The 15,407-nt window shown below is 33.5% G+C and overlaps 3 protein-coding genes and 2 non-coding genes across 5 annotated transcripts in view; 1 reads left to right on the forward strand and 4 right to left on the reverse strand.

The window, feature by feature from the left end:
• Miga (mitoguardin) overlaps positions 1-8,205 on the reverse strand; it is a 71,838-nt gene extending 63,633 nt beyond the window's left edge. Inside the window, exons 1-3 of the mRNA XM_073080860.1 lie at positions 7,827-8,205; positions 6,775-6,931; positions 6,253-6,390 (exon numbers count right to left, since the gene is read on the reverse strand). Of these exons, the coding sequence (XP_072936961.1) occupies positions 6,253-6,390; positions 6,775-6,931; positions 7,827-7,922 (391 nt within the window). The 5' untranslated portion in view covers positions 7,923-8,205. The remainder of the gene's footprint in view (positions 1-6,252; positions 6,391-6,774; positions 6,932-7,826) is intronic.
• On the reverse strand, positions 4,026-4,097 carry TRNAP-AGG (transfer RNA proline (anticodon AGG)). The gene has a single exon. It is a non-coding gene; the product is annotated as a tRNA-Pro (tRNA).
• On the reverse strand, positions 5,057-5,128 carry TRNAP-UGG (transfer RNA proline (anticodon UGG)). Its single transcript has one exon. It is a non-coding gene; the product is annotated as a tRNA-Pro (tRNA).
• Positions 8,206-8,588: 383 nt separating the features above from the next.
• Fbxo42 (F-box protein 42) lies at positions 8,589-11,192 on the forward strand. The gene is made up of 3 exons (XM_073080854.1): positions 8,589-8,996; positions 9,173-10,371; positions 10,473-11,192. Exons 1-3 carry the CDS (start codon positions 8,837-8,839, stop codon positions 10,944-10,946), a joined length of 1,833 nt encoding a protein of 610 aa, XP_072936955.1. The 5' UTR covers positions 8,589-8,836; the 3' UTR covers positions 10,947-11,192.
• Positions 11,193-12,297: 1,105 nt separating this feature from the next.
• Positions 12,298-15,359, reverse strand: fand (Pre-mRNA-splicing factor SYF1 fand). Its single transcript, XM_073080855.1, has 2 exons — positions 15,178-15,359; positions 12,298-14,839 (listed from the first exon to the last, which is right to left on the reverse strand). The coding sequence occupies exons 1-2, from the start codon at positions 15,214-15,216 to the stop codon at positions 12,350-12,352; spliced, it is 2,529 nt and encodes an 842-aa protein (XP_072936956.1). The 5' UTR covers positions 15,217-15,359; the 3' UTR covers positions 12,298-12,349.
• Positions 15,360-15,407: the final 48 nt, after the last annotated feature.

Raw genomic sequence — 15,407 nt, forward strand, 5'->3', positions numbered from 1 at the left:
AATAGAAAGGTTTGTAGTTACCTACTTGTAGAAACACTAGAAACTAGATGAAAATATGTTTAATACCTACTTATCACTTATCAGTCCAAACTGACACATATTATATAGTACCTAAATGGTTGAAAAAATGTCTTTAGACACGTACTCTCTACTCTCAACTACTAGCAATAAAATTCTTAAGTACATATATTACGTAATTAAAATTTATAAGAACAATACAGGTAAAAAGTAATAATATGTTGGTACAAAAAAAGAGTATCAAGATTAGGATTATTAAAACCAGAGAGGATACTGACACCTCTATAGTCAAATACTCTATAGCGAAGTATACCTATATATAAACCTATTTCACAGCGTGAAATTACAAAAGCTACGCGCATTATGATATAGTACAAAATGACACAGATGGATTGGATTTGAATACATACAAAAGATAAACGACATTCTTATAGAACGCAGAAAGTGGAACAAATGCGTATTGATTTATTGAAGCGACCTAGAAAAGTATCTGGAAGGTGTGAACATACCTATCTTGCCATTTGTTAGCATTTCATTTACGACTTTAAACGAGTAAAATTCGTAGATTGGTCATTCCTAACAAGAAATTGTAACAATTTGTAGATTTGAGAATTGAAATTGTTGCGTAAATAAATCTTTATTTGCCACGTCTCCAAAATATGTCCCTAAAATGTTTTATAAATAATAATTTATTTATCACATTATAAATTATGTAGTATTAGTTATTTATACGTAAATTTTCTCTTAAAGGTTTTTTATTGGTCGAGAATTCAAAAAATAAATGATAAAATCATCCTTTGGCTTCATTCAGTTTCAAGGCGGTGAAGTATCTCTCTACTTTACTTATCAAAGTTTACGACTCACGGGCGAAGGAACAAGTAATGTCTGTTTAAAGTTCATGGCACTGACATTTCTGGAACACTGAAAAGGGTGCGCCCTAACGTCAGCAAAAGGCTGTAACATCTATCTTCTTATCACGATAGTACTTAATAGGGTGCCCGAATATCAACGTTAAGCCGAAACAGAAAAGAATTTCCAAATATTTTAGGGATGGAAAAAGTTCGTATAAAATGCTTTAGTTTTTAAATTTAGTTATTTTGAGAATTCGGGGAATAGATGCATTTGAACATTCAATATATTTTTTTAATTTCCTTCATCATGTAGTATCCAACACAATTTTTACTTTGGTCGGGAATAACCAACTAAGAAATGGTCTTATTTCGAAATATCATGAATTAACCCTATCAAAATCGAGTAGGCATAACCTCTCAAGCAATCTACTTCATGGTTATAGATGCCCACAACTATTGCAGCTAAGTATTGAAAATGATCCCTAAATTCCTAGATATTTGACAGCACAATTACGTAGACAATGTGTCGGAATGGAATCCTTACTTTGTTCCTAACTCTGTAGGTATTTCGAAAGAATATTAACATATTTATTATTAGGAGCCGCGGACACAAAGTAGCAGTGGTGCTGACTACAAAATACCAAAGCAAAGCAAAATACATGAAAATGTTTTCTTGTTTAATTTGATATTCGGAGCGCCACCGCGGTCAGCCGATGAACCCGGATGGCTAAATCTGCTTGCGTATATTTAAACCACATTAAAGTTCACAAGCTTTTTTATTTTAATCCCGTTTTTATAATACCAAAGTAACAAACGCGCATTCAGTCCATTTGAAGGTAAGTCGCACCCGTCGCACATGGACATGTATAATCACCCCTTTTTTTGTGGGGAAACCTTCATGGGTTCATATCGGCCGCGGGGGCAGCGGAGAGGATATGCCGGACTCCTACCGGCTAAAACCCCACGGTGTTACTCCGTACGCCCATTGTCGGGACTGCGGGTACGCTAGGCATTCGTCCGCGGATCTATAATCAACCCGGAGATAGGATTGGAGGTTACCTAAGTCACTAATGCGTTGTTAGTACTAAGGACTTGGGTTGCGGGCGGCAAGACTGGGAACTCAAACCGTCCAGCAGCGGTTTGTGTGGTGAGGACTCCGGTTGTGTTCTGTTAGTCCCACATAACCCGGCGTCACTCCCATGGCGTTGGGTACCTTTCGAAGATTTCCCCCTCGTCAACAAAAAAAAGCATTGAGGACTAGTTTGAAATGCCTCGTGTAAGTAATTCTCCTTTGCAACACTCTTCAAACCAGAACAACACAGCGTTATACGTAGGTATAACGCTGTGTTGTTCTGGTTTGAAGTGCAGTGTAGACTCCTATAACCTATTAGACTATGGTATTAGGCAAAATCAGATGTAGCGGTGCTAGCTAAGTTGAACCACTATCCCATTAAATAATATTCGATAGCGAACAGCCCTTTGCACAGAAGTCGACACAAATGGCCCAATCTAAGTTCAAAACTAGTTAAGAAGTTATGCCGTTTAGACTTTGCTTAACTGCATAATATAATAATATAAGATGAATAAAAAGTTTATCCAAGCAGATGGCAAGAACAGACGCATACCTACTTAAGTAAACGGTTGAAATGAAACGGTTGAAAATAGGATGATCCTTTTACTGGCGAGTGCGAAGCGCCAGTCCCCTTGTCCTGCTTACGGGACGTAAACCGCTTTTGTGGGGGCTCTAAAGGACAATATCTTTGTATTCTTTTGTACTGTTGTATCCACTACGTCTACTCAATAAAACACTAGCTTTGACTAACAGACAAAGCATAGCTTATACTGTGGGTTAGAAGAATGAAATTATGAGCAAAAGAAGTTTGTAAAGTATTTTAGTATGAGCAAGTTTCTTATTTAATGTAGATAATCAGTAATAAACTATTTTTTGAAAATTCATTCCTTAAAGGGTCTTAGGTTAAAATCATGCATTCTGAGAATAATTTAATAAGTCCTTAGTACCTACTTACCTTTATTATGATTTTTCGTGGGAAACAAATATTAATATTTACATATTAAGTCTGAGTCAAAATCAAAAAATACTACCCATAAGCGTAAGTTAGTACCTAGTGAGTATTGTAAGTTGTAAGTTTTATGTACGAGTACAACTTTGAGAAGAATAAGAACTTTAGTTACAGCGAACCGTATTAATCTACATTTTTGCAAAAAAAAAATAGAACACAAACTTCTGCAGATCCTGTTTTCAAAAACATGATAAGAATTTTCTTCTGTTTGCAAAATGCTTTGCAGTCAGGATAAAAGATACGTTTAAGAGGTAAGGACGAGAACACATGGAAAATTGTTCGTTCGTATGCAAGTCGAGATGTACACAAAGAAAGGAGCCGGAGTAGACGACGTTTTAAAGCTTTTGTGAAGGCGTTCAGACGTGTTTTTCGAAAAATGTGCAGTAAAACCGTCAAATACTACGTACAGTCGCACAGAGTAGTGTGTAACTGTGTACACGTTTCATACATATTCACTCATTCATTTAAAAAGGAAAATAATATTAAATCAAATATTCATAAAAATGTGTTAATATAAAAATCGATCATTATTGCTGAGGATATCTTATCAGAATAAGGCGTTGGGCCATGATTCACCGCGCTGGACAAATGCGAATTGGTAGACTTCACCCACCTTTGAGAATTCACCTTTTCTTCACCGTTGTCGCAAGCGATAATAATTTTCTAATACTCGCACTTTAAATAATCAGCCTGGGATTCGAACCTCGACTGAGAGGCCAAGATTCACCCACTGTATAGGTTATCACTGCTTACATTTAATAATAAGGGAAAGAATACAATACCAAACCATATTTTTCACGTTTGTACGATTGAGTGTGTCACATTTAATTTAATTTTTTTATGGAATATGATGTCATGGCATAATATTAGACTTTATTATTTATTTTAAGTTTTTTTTCCAATATTGTTATTGTACAACATATTTCGTAATGAATAAAAGTAGAAATATACAAACCCAAAATATTTACAAACGATTAATAAAAAATATTACCAATATGAATAAAAAATCCACTTATTGAATTAAAATAATAATCAGGTTAAAAGATAACATTTGAAAAAAAACAAAAAAGATTTTGGGCTCGTCCGGGATTTGAACCCGGGACCTCTCGCACCCTAAGCGAAAATCATACCCCTAGACCAACGAGCCGGTGAGTAACAATGCGAAATTTTCTATAACTTTCTAAAGAAGTCACTTAATTTAATTAAAAAAGAAAAATTGTATTTAATTATTTTTTTACTAAGAAAAATTGATAACACAAATATATGTAAAGTAAACGCATAGTTACTACAGCGCCATCTGTTACACGATAGATAAGCGGCCATCACGGACTTCTTAATCAGACTTGAATCGTCAAACATCTAATTTTTAATACCTGTATCTACATTTTTCAATTTAATTTATCCAGAAAAAAAAAATCAAATAATATTTTCATAATGAGTCCTATAACGCCCCTATCATTGAATTGAGCATATATAATTCAACCTGCGCTTTTTGCAATGTATTTTTTTTAAATAATATTAAGAAAATGATATACCTACTTAAGTACTTTCTGAGTTTCCAATCTAGATATGATCGGCGTCATAAAGACAAATATATAATCAATAAATGTTTATACGATTGTTCGAGGCACCGACGGCGAGATGCTATCCTTAATCTGTTGTAAATCTGAATACCTAATGTGGTTATGAAATCACCCATAATCGCCAAGTCAGCCCACAACCGCTGCTGTGTTAGTGGGTCGACTCGCCCGTGCTCAGAATACGAACGATCCCCAGGGAAACAATACTGCATAGGACTTCAAATGCTTCAAATTTAATGCTTAAATTTTTTTTATTAAATTACATTCTATGGAATATTGTTTATGTAGCGATCAATTTTATTGTGATCTCAAGATTTTGTGAACATTAGTAATTAATTTAGGTAGAAATAAAATCTGTAACTATGATTACTATAATGATATATAGAAATAAACATTTTCTATTTGTAATTTTTAATTTTCTAAATTTGTAAACAATATAACAAATGAAAGTTTCATTTAGAGAATTAAAATTTAAAAAAACCTTTAAAATGAAAACGATGAGTTTGTCAAAATCAAAAAGGAAATTGGGCTCGTCCGGGATTTGAACCCGGGACCTCTCGCACCCAAAGCGAGAATCATACCCCTAGACCAACGAGCCACATTGATCGTAAACGAATATTACGATCGATGCGACTGTCACAAAGTCACAACCAATAACAAATTCTATAAACGTTTACTTTGTAATAAATACATCTCCCATAAATCTAGTGAAGCAAAAATATTTTTCATCGAAATCTGTTAATTGTTTTATGCCGTGTACCTATTATATTGTATTTTATTTCAAAAACTGCATAGAAGATACAAACATTTTGTATGATAAATTCTAGGGGATAAATGCGTAGGAAGTAGAATTAAATTAGTAAAGAGTTGGTTAGGAATATTTATGATGATGATGAATTTATAGTCGAAATAAGAACTAATCCAACCAAGTCACATTTTACAGCCGGCAGCGACAACGGAAGAGTGCAATATAACAACCGACACCCAGATCTATTCAAACAATCTATTTTCTTGTATGACTTCAATTGCGAAATTATCCAATAAAACAGTCTCAAGAAGTGATGCAACGATTTTGCATACTAAATTGTGTAAATTCACAATGCGTAGTTGTATTCAATGCCGTTCACTATAAAAATACACAAATTAAATTTAATTACGTTATCATCTACAAACCCATTTAATTATATTTCTTCGTGTTTTTAATTTTATCTTTTGATTCTATATAATGCGACATGATGACCTGCGATTCATTTAAAAAGAAAAAACGTACTATGGTTCCTTGATATTTGTTATAAAATCGATGCGCAGTATGCGCGGAAGTATGACATAACATCATTATAATTCATAATTACGTACTCTTATAATTTACAAGAATGAAAACTAAACAAATTTAATAACGAACCGTTTACAAAAAGCTACATCTAGTATAAAAATTATAAACTATTTGGTCAACTATAACACCAGAGATTGATGTAATTCAGCTACTCGACAATAGATGGCGCTTCAAAAATTTTAATACAACCCCACCTTGTAAATTGATTTTAAAACATTTAAATAATTCCCCTTTTATTTCGACACTAAAAAATTATCAAAACCTTACACATTTCGTTAGAAAATACTACAATTGGATACATTTAACTGTAATAAGAATTAACTAATTGCACAAGGTGTATGAATGCTAAGTTTTGCGCTACTGAACAATAGATGGCGCTAATCACTTACCCATGACACCGAGTTGCTGGGGTGAAAGTGGAGCAGCGTCGCCGCCGCCGGAGCCGATCGACCCCGACGCCATCGACAGCCGCTCGCTGAAGCCGAGAGGACTGCTCCGACCTCCACTGCTCGCGACTGATCCCATGCCTGAAAGTAGCATTATTCTAGAATGAGAATATTTTTCATAGGTAGTCTTAAAACTTTTCACAAACATTATTCACTTACTTTGGTCATTATAAGAATATAAAATAATGTAAAATAAAATGTAAGTAATAGTACAACAGCTAGTAAATCTGCAAAGGTATTTTTTAAATAAATTTCTGTAGATTAATAACATTCTGATTAGTTACATTATTACTGCCTACTATGCATAAAAATTTAATTACACTGAATATGGTGTACTGCATAATCTTCTTAGTCGGTCCCTCATGACTGTGGATTATGACCATCAAAAATTTATTGATTTATTAATTATTTATGATATATTTATTAATTTAATAGTATACCAAAAATATTAATTTAATGATATACCTCCATTGGGACTCCTCATCCTGGATATCCTCTTATTTATAGCCCTTTGGATCCGAGGGTTCAGCATCGGCTTTGCTCGCCGCCTTGCCAGGTATCTGGATAGGACTCCTACTACCACCGCACTGGTACCAACCACTCCTATACTCCATAATACAACCTGGAATCACAAGTACTTAGTTTTAAACATATTTATTTCACTCCAATACTCCATAATGCAAAGTAAAATGAAAAGTAAAAAAATTGTTACTTAAAAACTACTACTATTACTTACTTAAAAACTATGTCATGTGTATTTTACTACTAAGCCATTCATTTCATTTATATATAATTATAATTGATTTGTATGTTAGTCTTAACAACATGAATAATATTGCTGTTAAAAATTAAAAATGTATTTTCTTATACATTGCAATATTGTTAAAATTCATTGTTTGGTTTTCAAAATATTATCGTTAATAATTGAGACAAATAAGAAGATCACACATACTTGTATGCATAAATAATTGTATTGTACAAAGAGACAAGATAAATGTATTTAAAAAATGGGTGATAAATTATTTTTTACATTATTTTTATAAAAGCTCAAGAGTTTAGTAAGGCATGTCTAGAAAATTGGCTGGATTCCAACACAGATATGAGAGTTAAAACTGTACATATCCTAGGAATGTGGTGTGGAGAAATTATGTAATTTCATACAAAATAAATCGTGTTTTAACCAAGGTTTCTACCTAAAAGTTTTGTCAATATCTAGGAATTTAAACTTATGTATATTTATGTTAAATAATGTATTTTTTTTTGTTTAAAAAGTATGTGTAAAGTGTAAGCCCTATTAAAGTATAGTGAATTACTGTTGTAAAAGAAAATTAATAAAAATCTATAAATGTAGAAAAAAAAACAATTTAATTTTAAAATATTTTTTACGATTTGTTTAGAATGTACCATCATCTAAAATATTATGGAGTTAAATTGTGTTATTCGCAATTGAAGCAATATCACAATATCATTTTTTTATTCATTAAATTAAGAACAACAAGCAACTACTGTGGTTTAACCTTTTGTGAAGTTGTTAGATGAATTTTATATGATAATGCTTGCTGGAAATTCTTCAGTTTGTCCAGGATAGGCGTCACTTGTATTAAATGCTGCATTGTTAAATATTAAGGCTTATTTATGCACTCTAAATGTCTCTTCACTGTTGTTATAATTCTTCACAATTCTCACTAAAATAACTAAGGTTATCTGTCAAACTTGACGCACTTGAGTCGCTTGTAGTTATCACTTAAGTAAGTAACATATTAAAATGCAAATAGAGGAAAAAATGTTTAAACAATTTCGTCTTATATAATGTAATTATAATTATTTCGTTATTCAACACACGAACGTAAGAACAATTTCAAATGTTCCCGGGCCCGACAGGATCACGATCATATGTTTTTGACATCAGTGGAACAGTTCAACAATACCGTAATACGATAAACAAAAATAATGTACTAACGTTCAAGAATAAGATTAAAAATATATGTGTTTTCAATTTAAACGTTTAATTAAACGTTTAATAGTACATTGTATAACTATTAATAAATGAATGAAGTGAACATAAGATTACAGTAAACGTAAATATACTGTTATATTTTAATGAATCAGTGTTAAATTAAATTTATGAATTTACTAAATATAAAAACATCTGTTTATTTATTATTTTACTTATTGTTATTAACATGGACTACTATACTCTTTGTTATTAACTTTCCTATTTGTCACAGTATAAGGTAACAAAAGCTATAAAGTTTATTCTGTTGATTGCTATTCTTGACAATAGATGTCAGATTGTCATTGTCATCCAAATTCAGAACCAGAAAATGAGCGAAAGTCTTTCTTTGGTTGTGTTAAATTGTCAATTCGTATTTCCACGCTAAATATAATTAAAAACCTTATTGTGATGCTATGACTGATAAAATATCTGTTTACCAAAATAGGTAGTCATCTTTGAAGTTAGGAATAAAATTAATGCAACCGTAGTAAACATTGCATACTATGATCTTCAAAGTTTAATTATAACAGTATGGAAGGTCTGCAGGGAACAATACAACAACAAAGCTTAAGGATAAGCGTTGAAGATCTTCCTGATGAGGTTTTGGAATTCATTTTGGGATTTTTACCACCATATGAGGATTTACAAAATTGTATGGCAGTTTGTAGGAGGTGGGGTAACTGTGCTCAGAGTGAGTAAACACATACCATTGATAAATAAATACGAATGACTCATATACATAAATTTCAATTTTTGCTAGTAGATTATATAGTAGATGATATGCATTGTGTTTATTTTACTTAATTATTTATTTAAGCACAAAAATTATATGTCACAAATACTTAAATATTTATTTCTTTATTTCAGATGTTTTACGAAAAACATCGATAAAACTTATCAAAGCTGTGGCGGAATTCAACATACTATGGAAGAACATAGCATCAACAGATATTGTACCAACCATAACCAAGAGGTTTTCTCATGCAGCATGTATTCTAGAGAACAACATGTATATATTTGGTGGTTGCACAACCAACGCTACTTCATTCAATGATCTGTGGAGATTTGATTTGTCTAAGAGGCAGTGGGTTCGCCCGCTCGCCACTGGGACTTATCCAGTCCCCAAAGCTTACACTTCTATGGTCCATTACAAAGACTGCTTGATTGTATTCGGTGGGTGGACATACCCATCCCTCTCACAGTATTATCAGACTGTAACAATGTTCAATGATATACATTTCTACTGTGTAAACACCCACAAATGGATATTAGTTACTGCTACAAATCCTCCACCCCCAATGGCAGGCCACTCCGCCTGCATAAAAGGTGACGAAATGGTTGTTTTTGGAGGATTAGTTATGTCAGCGGCCCAAAACTATCAAATACAATGTTCTAATGATATCTGGGTGCTTGATATATCCACATTCAGTTGGAGGAAACAGAACACAACCAAACCAAGACCATCTCCACGATATGCACAATCACTTATACATCTAGATGACGACAGGTTAATGCTGCTAGGAGGAGTGCAGACTCTACATAACCGGTTTGTTTATAGCGATTGCTGGATATTAACAATGAAAGGACCCACTTGGACATGGAAAGAGATAGCCGTTAAAAATAAAGAATGGGCTTCAGCCAATATATGGTGTAACCCAGCCTGCAAAGTAGGCGACAAAGTGGTCAGCCTGAGCAGAAGCCGTCACGCGTGGAACAGTGCGAAGCCACTGGTGACTTCTGCTGTTAGGTTATCAAATCTTAACAGACCAGAGGGTGCACCAGTGGCTGTGAGAGTAGAACAAAGCTTACAACGACCGTTAGATAGAGATCTAAACATAAATGGAAGGAGGGGTGTGCTGCCTAGACAGCCCCTACAAAGAAATGTAAATAATGACCCCGTGGCCGGTCCCAGTAATGAGCATGAGAGAGTTCAAGGACAAAGACCTACTAAAGAGAATCTTGCACTAGAGGCTAATGGTTCCGGTCCTAGCGCTGAGGCAAGGTATTCAGCTAATGGCTTGGATTTGAATAAAAAGGAGTCTGCGTTAAGAAGGAATAAAAATAAGGTTTGTTGATCTAATTTTGCATATTACTTTCTTATTTATTCATAAACCAATTTTGGTGTGTTTTTATTTTTTTAATGTATAATTGTATTTTCATGTTTCAGAATAAAGGCATGAAAATAGTGAGGCAACTGCAAGAAGCCAACAAATATAGAATGGCTGCATTTGCGTGTGACTCGTCAATTAATAATGCACCTCCAGAAAATGATCTCATAAATCAAAGACAGATAGCACATTTAGAGAATGGATTGGAATCTCCTCCCCCTATCCCGAATAATCAGCAAGTACAGCCAGCCACGAAGAAAATTAAACGGAACACTTTGGCTATGCACGTCTTGGACATCTCCACTGTAGTTGATGGCAATTCTTTGAACTATGTGTCCTGGTTGTGTCCACGTCTGGGAGAAATGGATGGAGCTCCCGAGGAGCTAGTGATGTACTCGCTAGTAAAAGGGAACGGTGAATTAATAATGTTTGGGGGTGTTCACAACGATATATGTGTTTTTAATTATTCCGAACAACAAAACTTGTATTCCAACGCCTTGCATTTTATAACACCGCCACGAGATATCATTTGAAGTAGAAACATAATGATTTTAGTGTATGATTTTATCTCTGTACTTTATTTTGCACTCATGTAATTTGTATAAAATCTAAACAATATTTTTATATCCTTTCTTGTGACATACTTAGCAAACATTTTAATAACTATCTAATGAATTTCGGACCAATGTGTTTTGCAAATATTGGCATGGACATCATAATTTGCCAAAATCAGAAAAATATCTATCCAAAAATCTGGACATAACTTGGTACTTAAGTTGAGAATATATAGGTTGAGGCTATAACAAATAAATCTGTATCACAATCGTCGGGAAGGCTTAATTTGCGTTTTTGACATACTTAAAAAAGGTATAATCTTATTAAATTGGTGTAAATGTGACTAGTAGGCTATCGATATGGAAAATCATTATTTATGAAAAATTTGTCATGAGGTGAGAGGTAGAATTGGATGTATTCTTTTAAAAATAGTGAACGGCATTTAAAAACATGCATGTAAATATTTATCAAAAGTTCCAGAATAATACAGAAGAATGATAAATTTGGGTGTTCTTATTATTAAGTAATAATTATTAAGAATCAAAATGAACTCTAATATTAAATTCATGTGTTCTCTAAACAAAGCTGCATATTCTAGTATTTAAGTATTTCTGTTGTGATCCTTGTATGTCTTACCCAAACCAATCGTGTAAATTTCGTAATCATTTATGAATCTGAGAAGATATATAATATTAGAATTTGCTGTGGCTATAATTAGGTAGATAGGAAAAGTTAAAATTGACTGTCATATCATTTCAGAATACAAAGTTTTTAAGGCCTCTCCCTTGCATCGAGTCTCAGTCAGGTATTTTATAATAGATTTTTTGTACGGAAAACAATGTATGAGAGTATGTTCACAATTTGGATTATTTTTTAAGTTATTGTTGTAATGGACTTATTCGTAACTTAATTTTTGTCGCGAAATTTGAATGTGCAATATAATAACATTTCTTTATAGGCCATTTACAGACCAGTGAAATTGTGAAAAATTTCTTTGTCATAGAGCAAACTTTTTTCATCTCTGTGTATCATTTTATGCTATGAAAACTAAGATGCGGATAATATTAGAAGACCAGATTGAGACTACATGTACGGTGTAGATTAACAGTTAGCTTGTCACGCCTTTAAGTCACTTTTTTTTTGTCCAAAAAATCTTCAGCTCTCTCAACTCCGTCATGTTCCTATGTCATTAAATGTGGCCATATATTTTGGTTAAAAGTGCCTAGTAATAATTAAAATTATGACACATTCTAAAGCATAATTAAACCATGTTCTGTGATTTATATGTAAATAGTTTAATCCGCTGATGTATAAAGAAAATAAGTAAGCTTATTAAATTAAATTTGTTTATTATATTGGTTATATAATTTCAAGTGTGATTTTATTCCTTTTCTGTTACAAGACCTCCAAAAACTGCAGCTGGTATGTTCTTCTTTTGAACGGGTGAAACTTCTTCATCATCCCCACTGTTGTCTGATTCTTCCTCATCAATGTCAATCTCATCAGGATTTGTAACTTTATCTGCACTTTCTTTAAGTCCTTGAGTTTCTCCTCTTACAAATAGTATATTACCCTTATTTTGTACCGCCATTTCTGCTGCCTTTGCCTCTAACATGCGCATACCGTCTTTCATTCCTGGTGCAAGGTCAGACACGGTACCAGCAGCCTGTGCAGCTGAACTTAACATCTGAGCAGACATCATATTGACTTGAGTGTTGTAAGTAGCTTGGACACTTCTCTTAATTCTGAGCATCTCCCGCATCGTGTCCTCATTCCCATGTCGAACTTCGAATTCTTTCCAGGTGTTCCAAAATTCAGCAGTAATTCTTGGATCACACATTTGACTGCAATGCGCGTATATCGCTCGCGCTCTATCTATTTCGCCCAGGCGTGTTTCCATTTCTGAAAATCTCACACACATCTCTCTAGCTTTCTCTTCAGACAAAGTTTCAATAGCTTTTTCGTATATTTGCCGCGTTTTTGGTACGCCATAAATGTCTGCGGCTTTTTTGATGTAAATGTTGAACATTTCAAACATTTCTTCAGGAAGCACAGAAGATGTAGCACGCTCGTACACAGACATAGCATGTCTGGCCAAACCATGTTCTTCCTCCAATTTGGCATAAAGTAAGAATATAGACTTTGCAAACTGAGCTGGACAATGTTCCAGGCATTGTTCAAATAAATCTCTAGCACGCTCAAGTTTCGTACCACCATATCGTTTTAAAAACTTGGTTAAGTATGTATTCCAAATGTCATACACATTAGGCCATTTGAACAGGGCAATACCTTTTTCATAAGCTCTAAAAGCTTCCTCAAAGTAATTGTGTTCTTCAAGGAAGAGACCATAATTAATAATTATCTGTGGAGTTGCAATTTTTAAATCTATTATATGATCATAAACAGCTTTACAGGATTTGAAAGTTCCAAAGCTTTCTTCTAAATCAGCATACATAGACCAAACTTTCAAGGATTTGTATAAACGCATTTGTACTGTCTCATTGTCATCATGGTATGCTACCTTTCTGCTTGGGAGGACAGTGGCTTTTTGCATCAGCTTTAAGGCCTCTTCATAGTTCTCATGTTTAATTTCCATTTCTGCCCATTCACACCACACAGATGCTAAATCATCTACTTTAACAAAACTAACTTGGGTTGCCTTCTCAAAAATGAGCCTAGCGTCTTCTATTTGATCATTGCTCTCATAGAATTTGGCAAAGCCGACCCATAATGTATGTAATTTTCCCACAGCTAACTTAGGATCCACTGTCTGCACAGCTTCTGTGTATGTATCTATGATTTCATGAGGTTTGCCTTCATACAGTTTCACTCTCTTATGCCATTCTGCAACATTATGGGGGTTTTGTCTCAAGAGTACAGAATTCAACAATAATAATCTTCTTTCCATTAGATACTCAAATCTTGCCAGTCTTAGCTCCAGATCAATATCATCATCCTCAGTAGGATGAGTCTTTTTTGCAACTTCCTCCATTTTCTTGCTCAAGCTTAATTCTTCAAATTGAGCATATGCATCAAACACTTGTGTGAAATCTCTTACAGTAGTAACAGTCTGAATAGCTTCCTCATAAATGTCTCTGGCCCGTTCAAAGAGACCACTTCGTACATAATAATCTGCAAGTGAGTTCCATAAATGGCCCAATTGATCAGTGTACCTTCTCAGACCACCTCTAATGATAGCATCTACATTTAGGGAGTGAATTTTATCAGGATTTTTAGAAATAAGTTCACACAATTCATTCCAAAGTTGATGGTTAGATTTACCATGTTTGGACTGAAAATGTTCATTGTTGACAATATGTGCTAATTTAACTGCAGCTTCATCTAATTTTTCAACTGAAATTAGGTAGTCTATGTACTCCTCTGTGTCTTCTGGACACAGTTTTAGGTATCTACGGAATACTCTCAAAGCGGTTTCAGGGATATAGTGTTTCTTTAGGAATTTAAGGTATAATGGCCATATCCTGTGGTGTTGTGTAATGGGCAGTGCCCTTAATGCGCTATCAAATGCTTTTCTAGTACTTGTTATTTTATACTGATCGGTTAAAAATGAGCAGTAGTCCATCCATATCCTAGGCATCTTGTGCATGAATACTAAAGACCGTTCAAAACAGTTATTTACATCTTCATAACCTGGATCTGTTATGCATCTACCTCTTATTTGACTTCTTCTTAATTTCAAGTAATTATACCATAGTTTAAAAGATCCCGGAAGCTCTTTAAGGGCTCTCTCATATATCATATTGATTTCATTTCTAGGAGCTGTTTTCTTATGCTCAATGTATCTTAGCCAATGCTTGACGGAGAATGGATTCCGTAATATTTCTTCCTCATATGGCAAATCTTCTTCACTCTGAAATACAAAGTTTATCATATAAATTATCTTTTCACAAAAAATATTTTATATTCATATACTTATACAAATACTTAAAAAAGTTAGTGGAGCATTGTAGTTAGGTAAATTTCATTGCAAATAACATCTTGTAGTGGAAATGTTAGGTTAAGAATTAGTTTACACATAGAAGGCTTTATTACTTAACATTCCCTAAGTTAAGTTTTATAGTTTATTAAAGTTATAGTTTATTAATAGTATTAATTAAAGTTTAAAATTAGGGCTAATATAGTTTTAGCAAAAAATGCATTTGGCTATTTATTCGGCAGTAATAAATACGTTAAATACATGTTACTTACAAAGAAGATTTCAATTTCTTTTCCATCTAGTAAAGGCATGATGTTTACTTTAAATCTAATGTACTAAAAGCGGAAAGTTACTGTTATTTTATTAAAATGCACGGCTCTAAACTATTTATAACAATAATAAGCCACAAGAACAAGATCAAGATTCTTTTCTATGAATCAAATTCAAAACGTCAAAATGATTGAAATTGTATTTTATCGATAAAACTGACGTTGTATTTGGA

The sequence above is a fragment of the Epargyreus clarus genome, unplaced genomic scaffold, assembly GCF_041222505.1.
Source record: "Epargyreus clarus isolate Ecla_fem2 unplaced genomic scaffold, WU_Ecla_fem_2.2 ptg000015l, whole genome shotgun sequence".
NCBI lineage: Eukaryota > Metazoa > Arthropoda > Insecta > Lepidoptera > Hesperiidae > Epargyreus > Epargyreus clarus.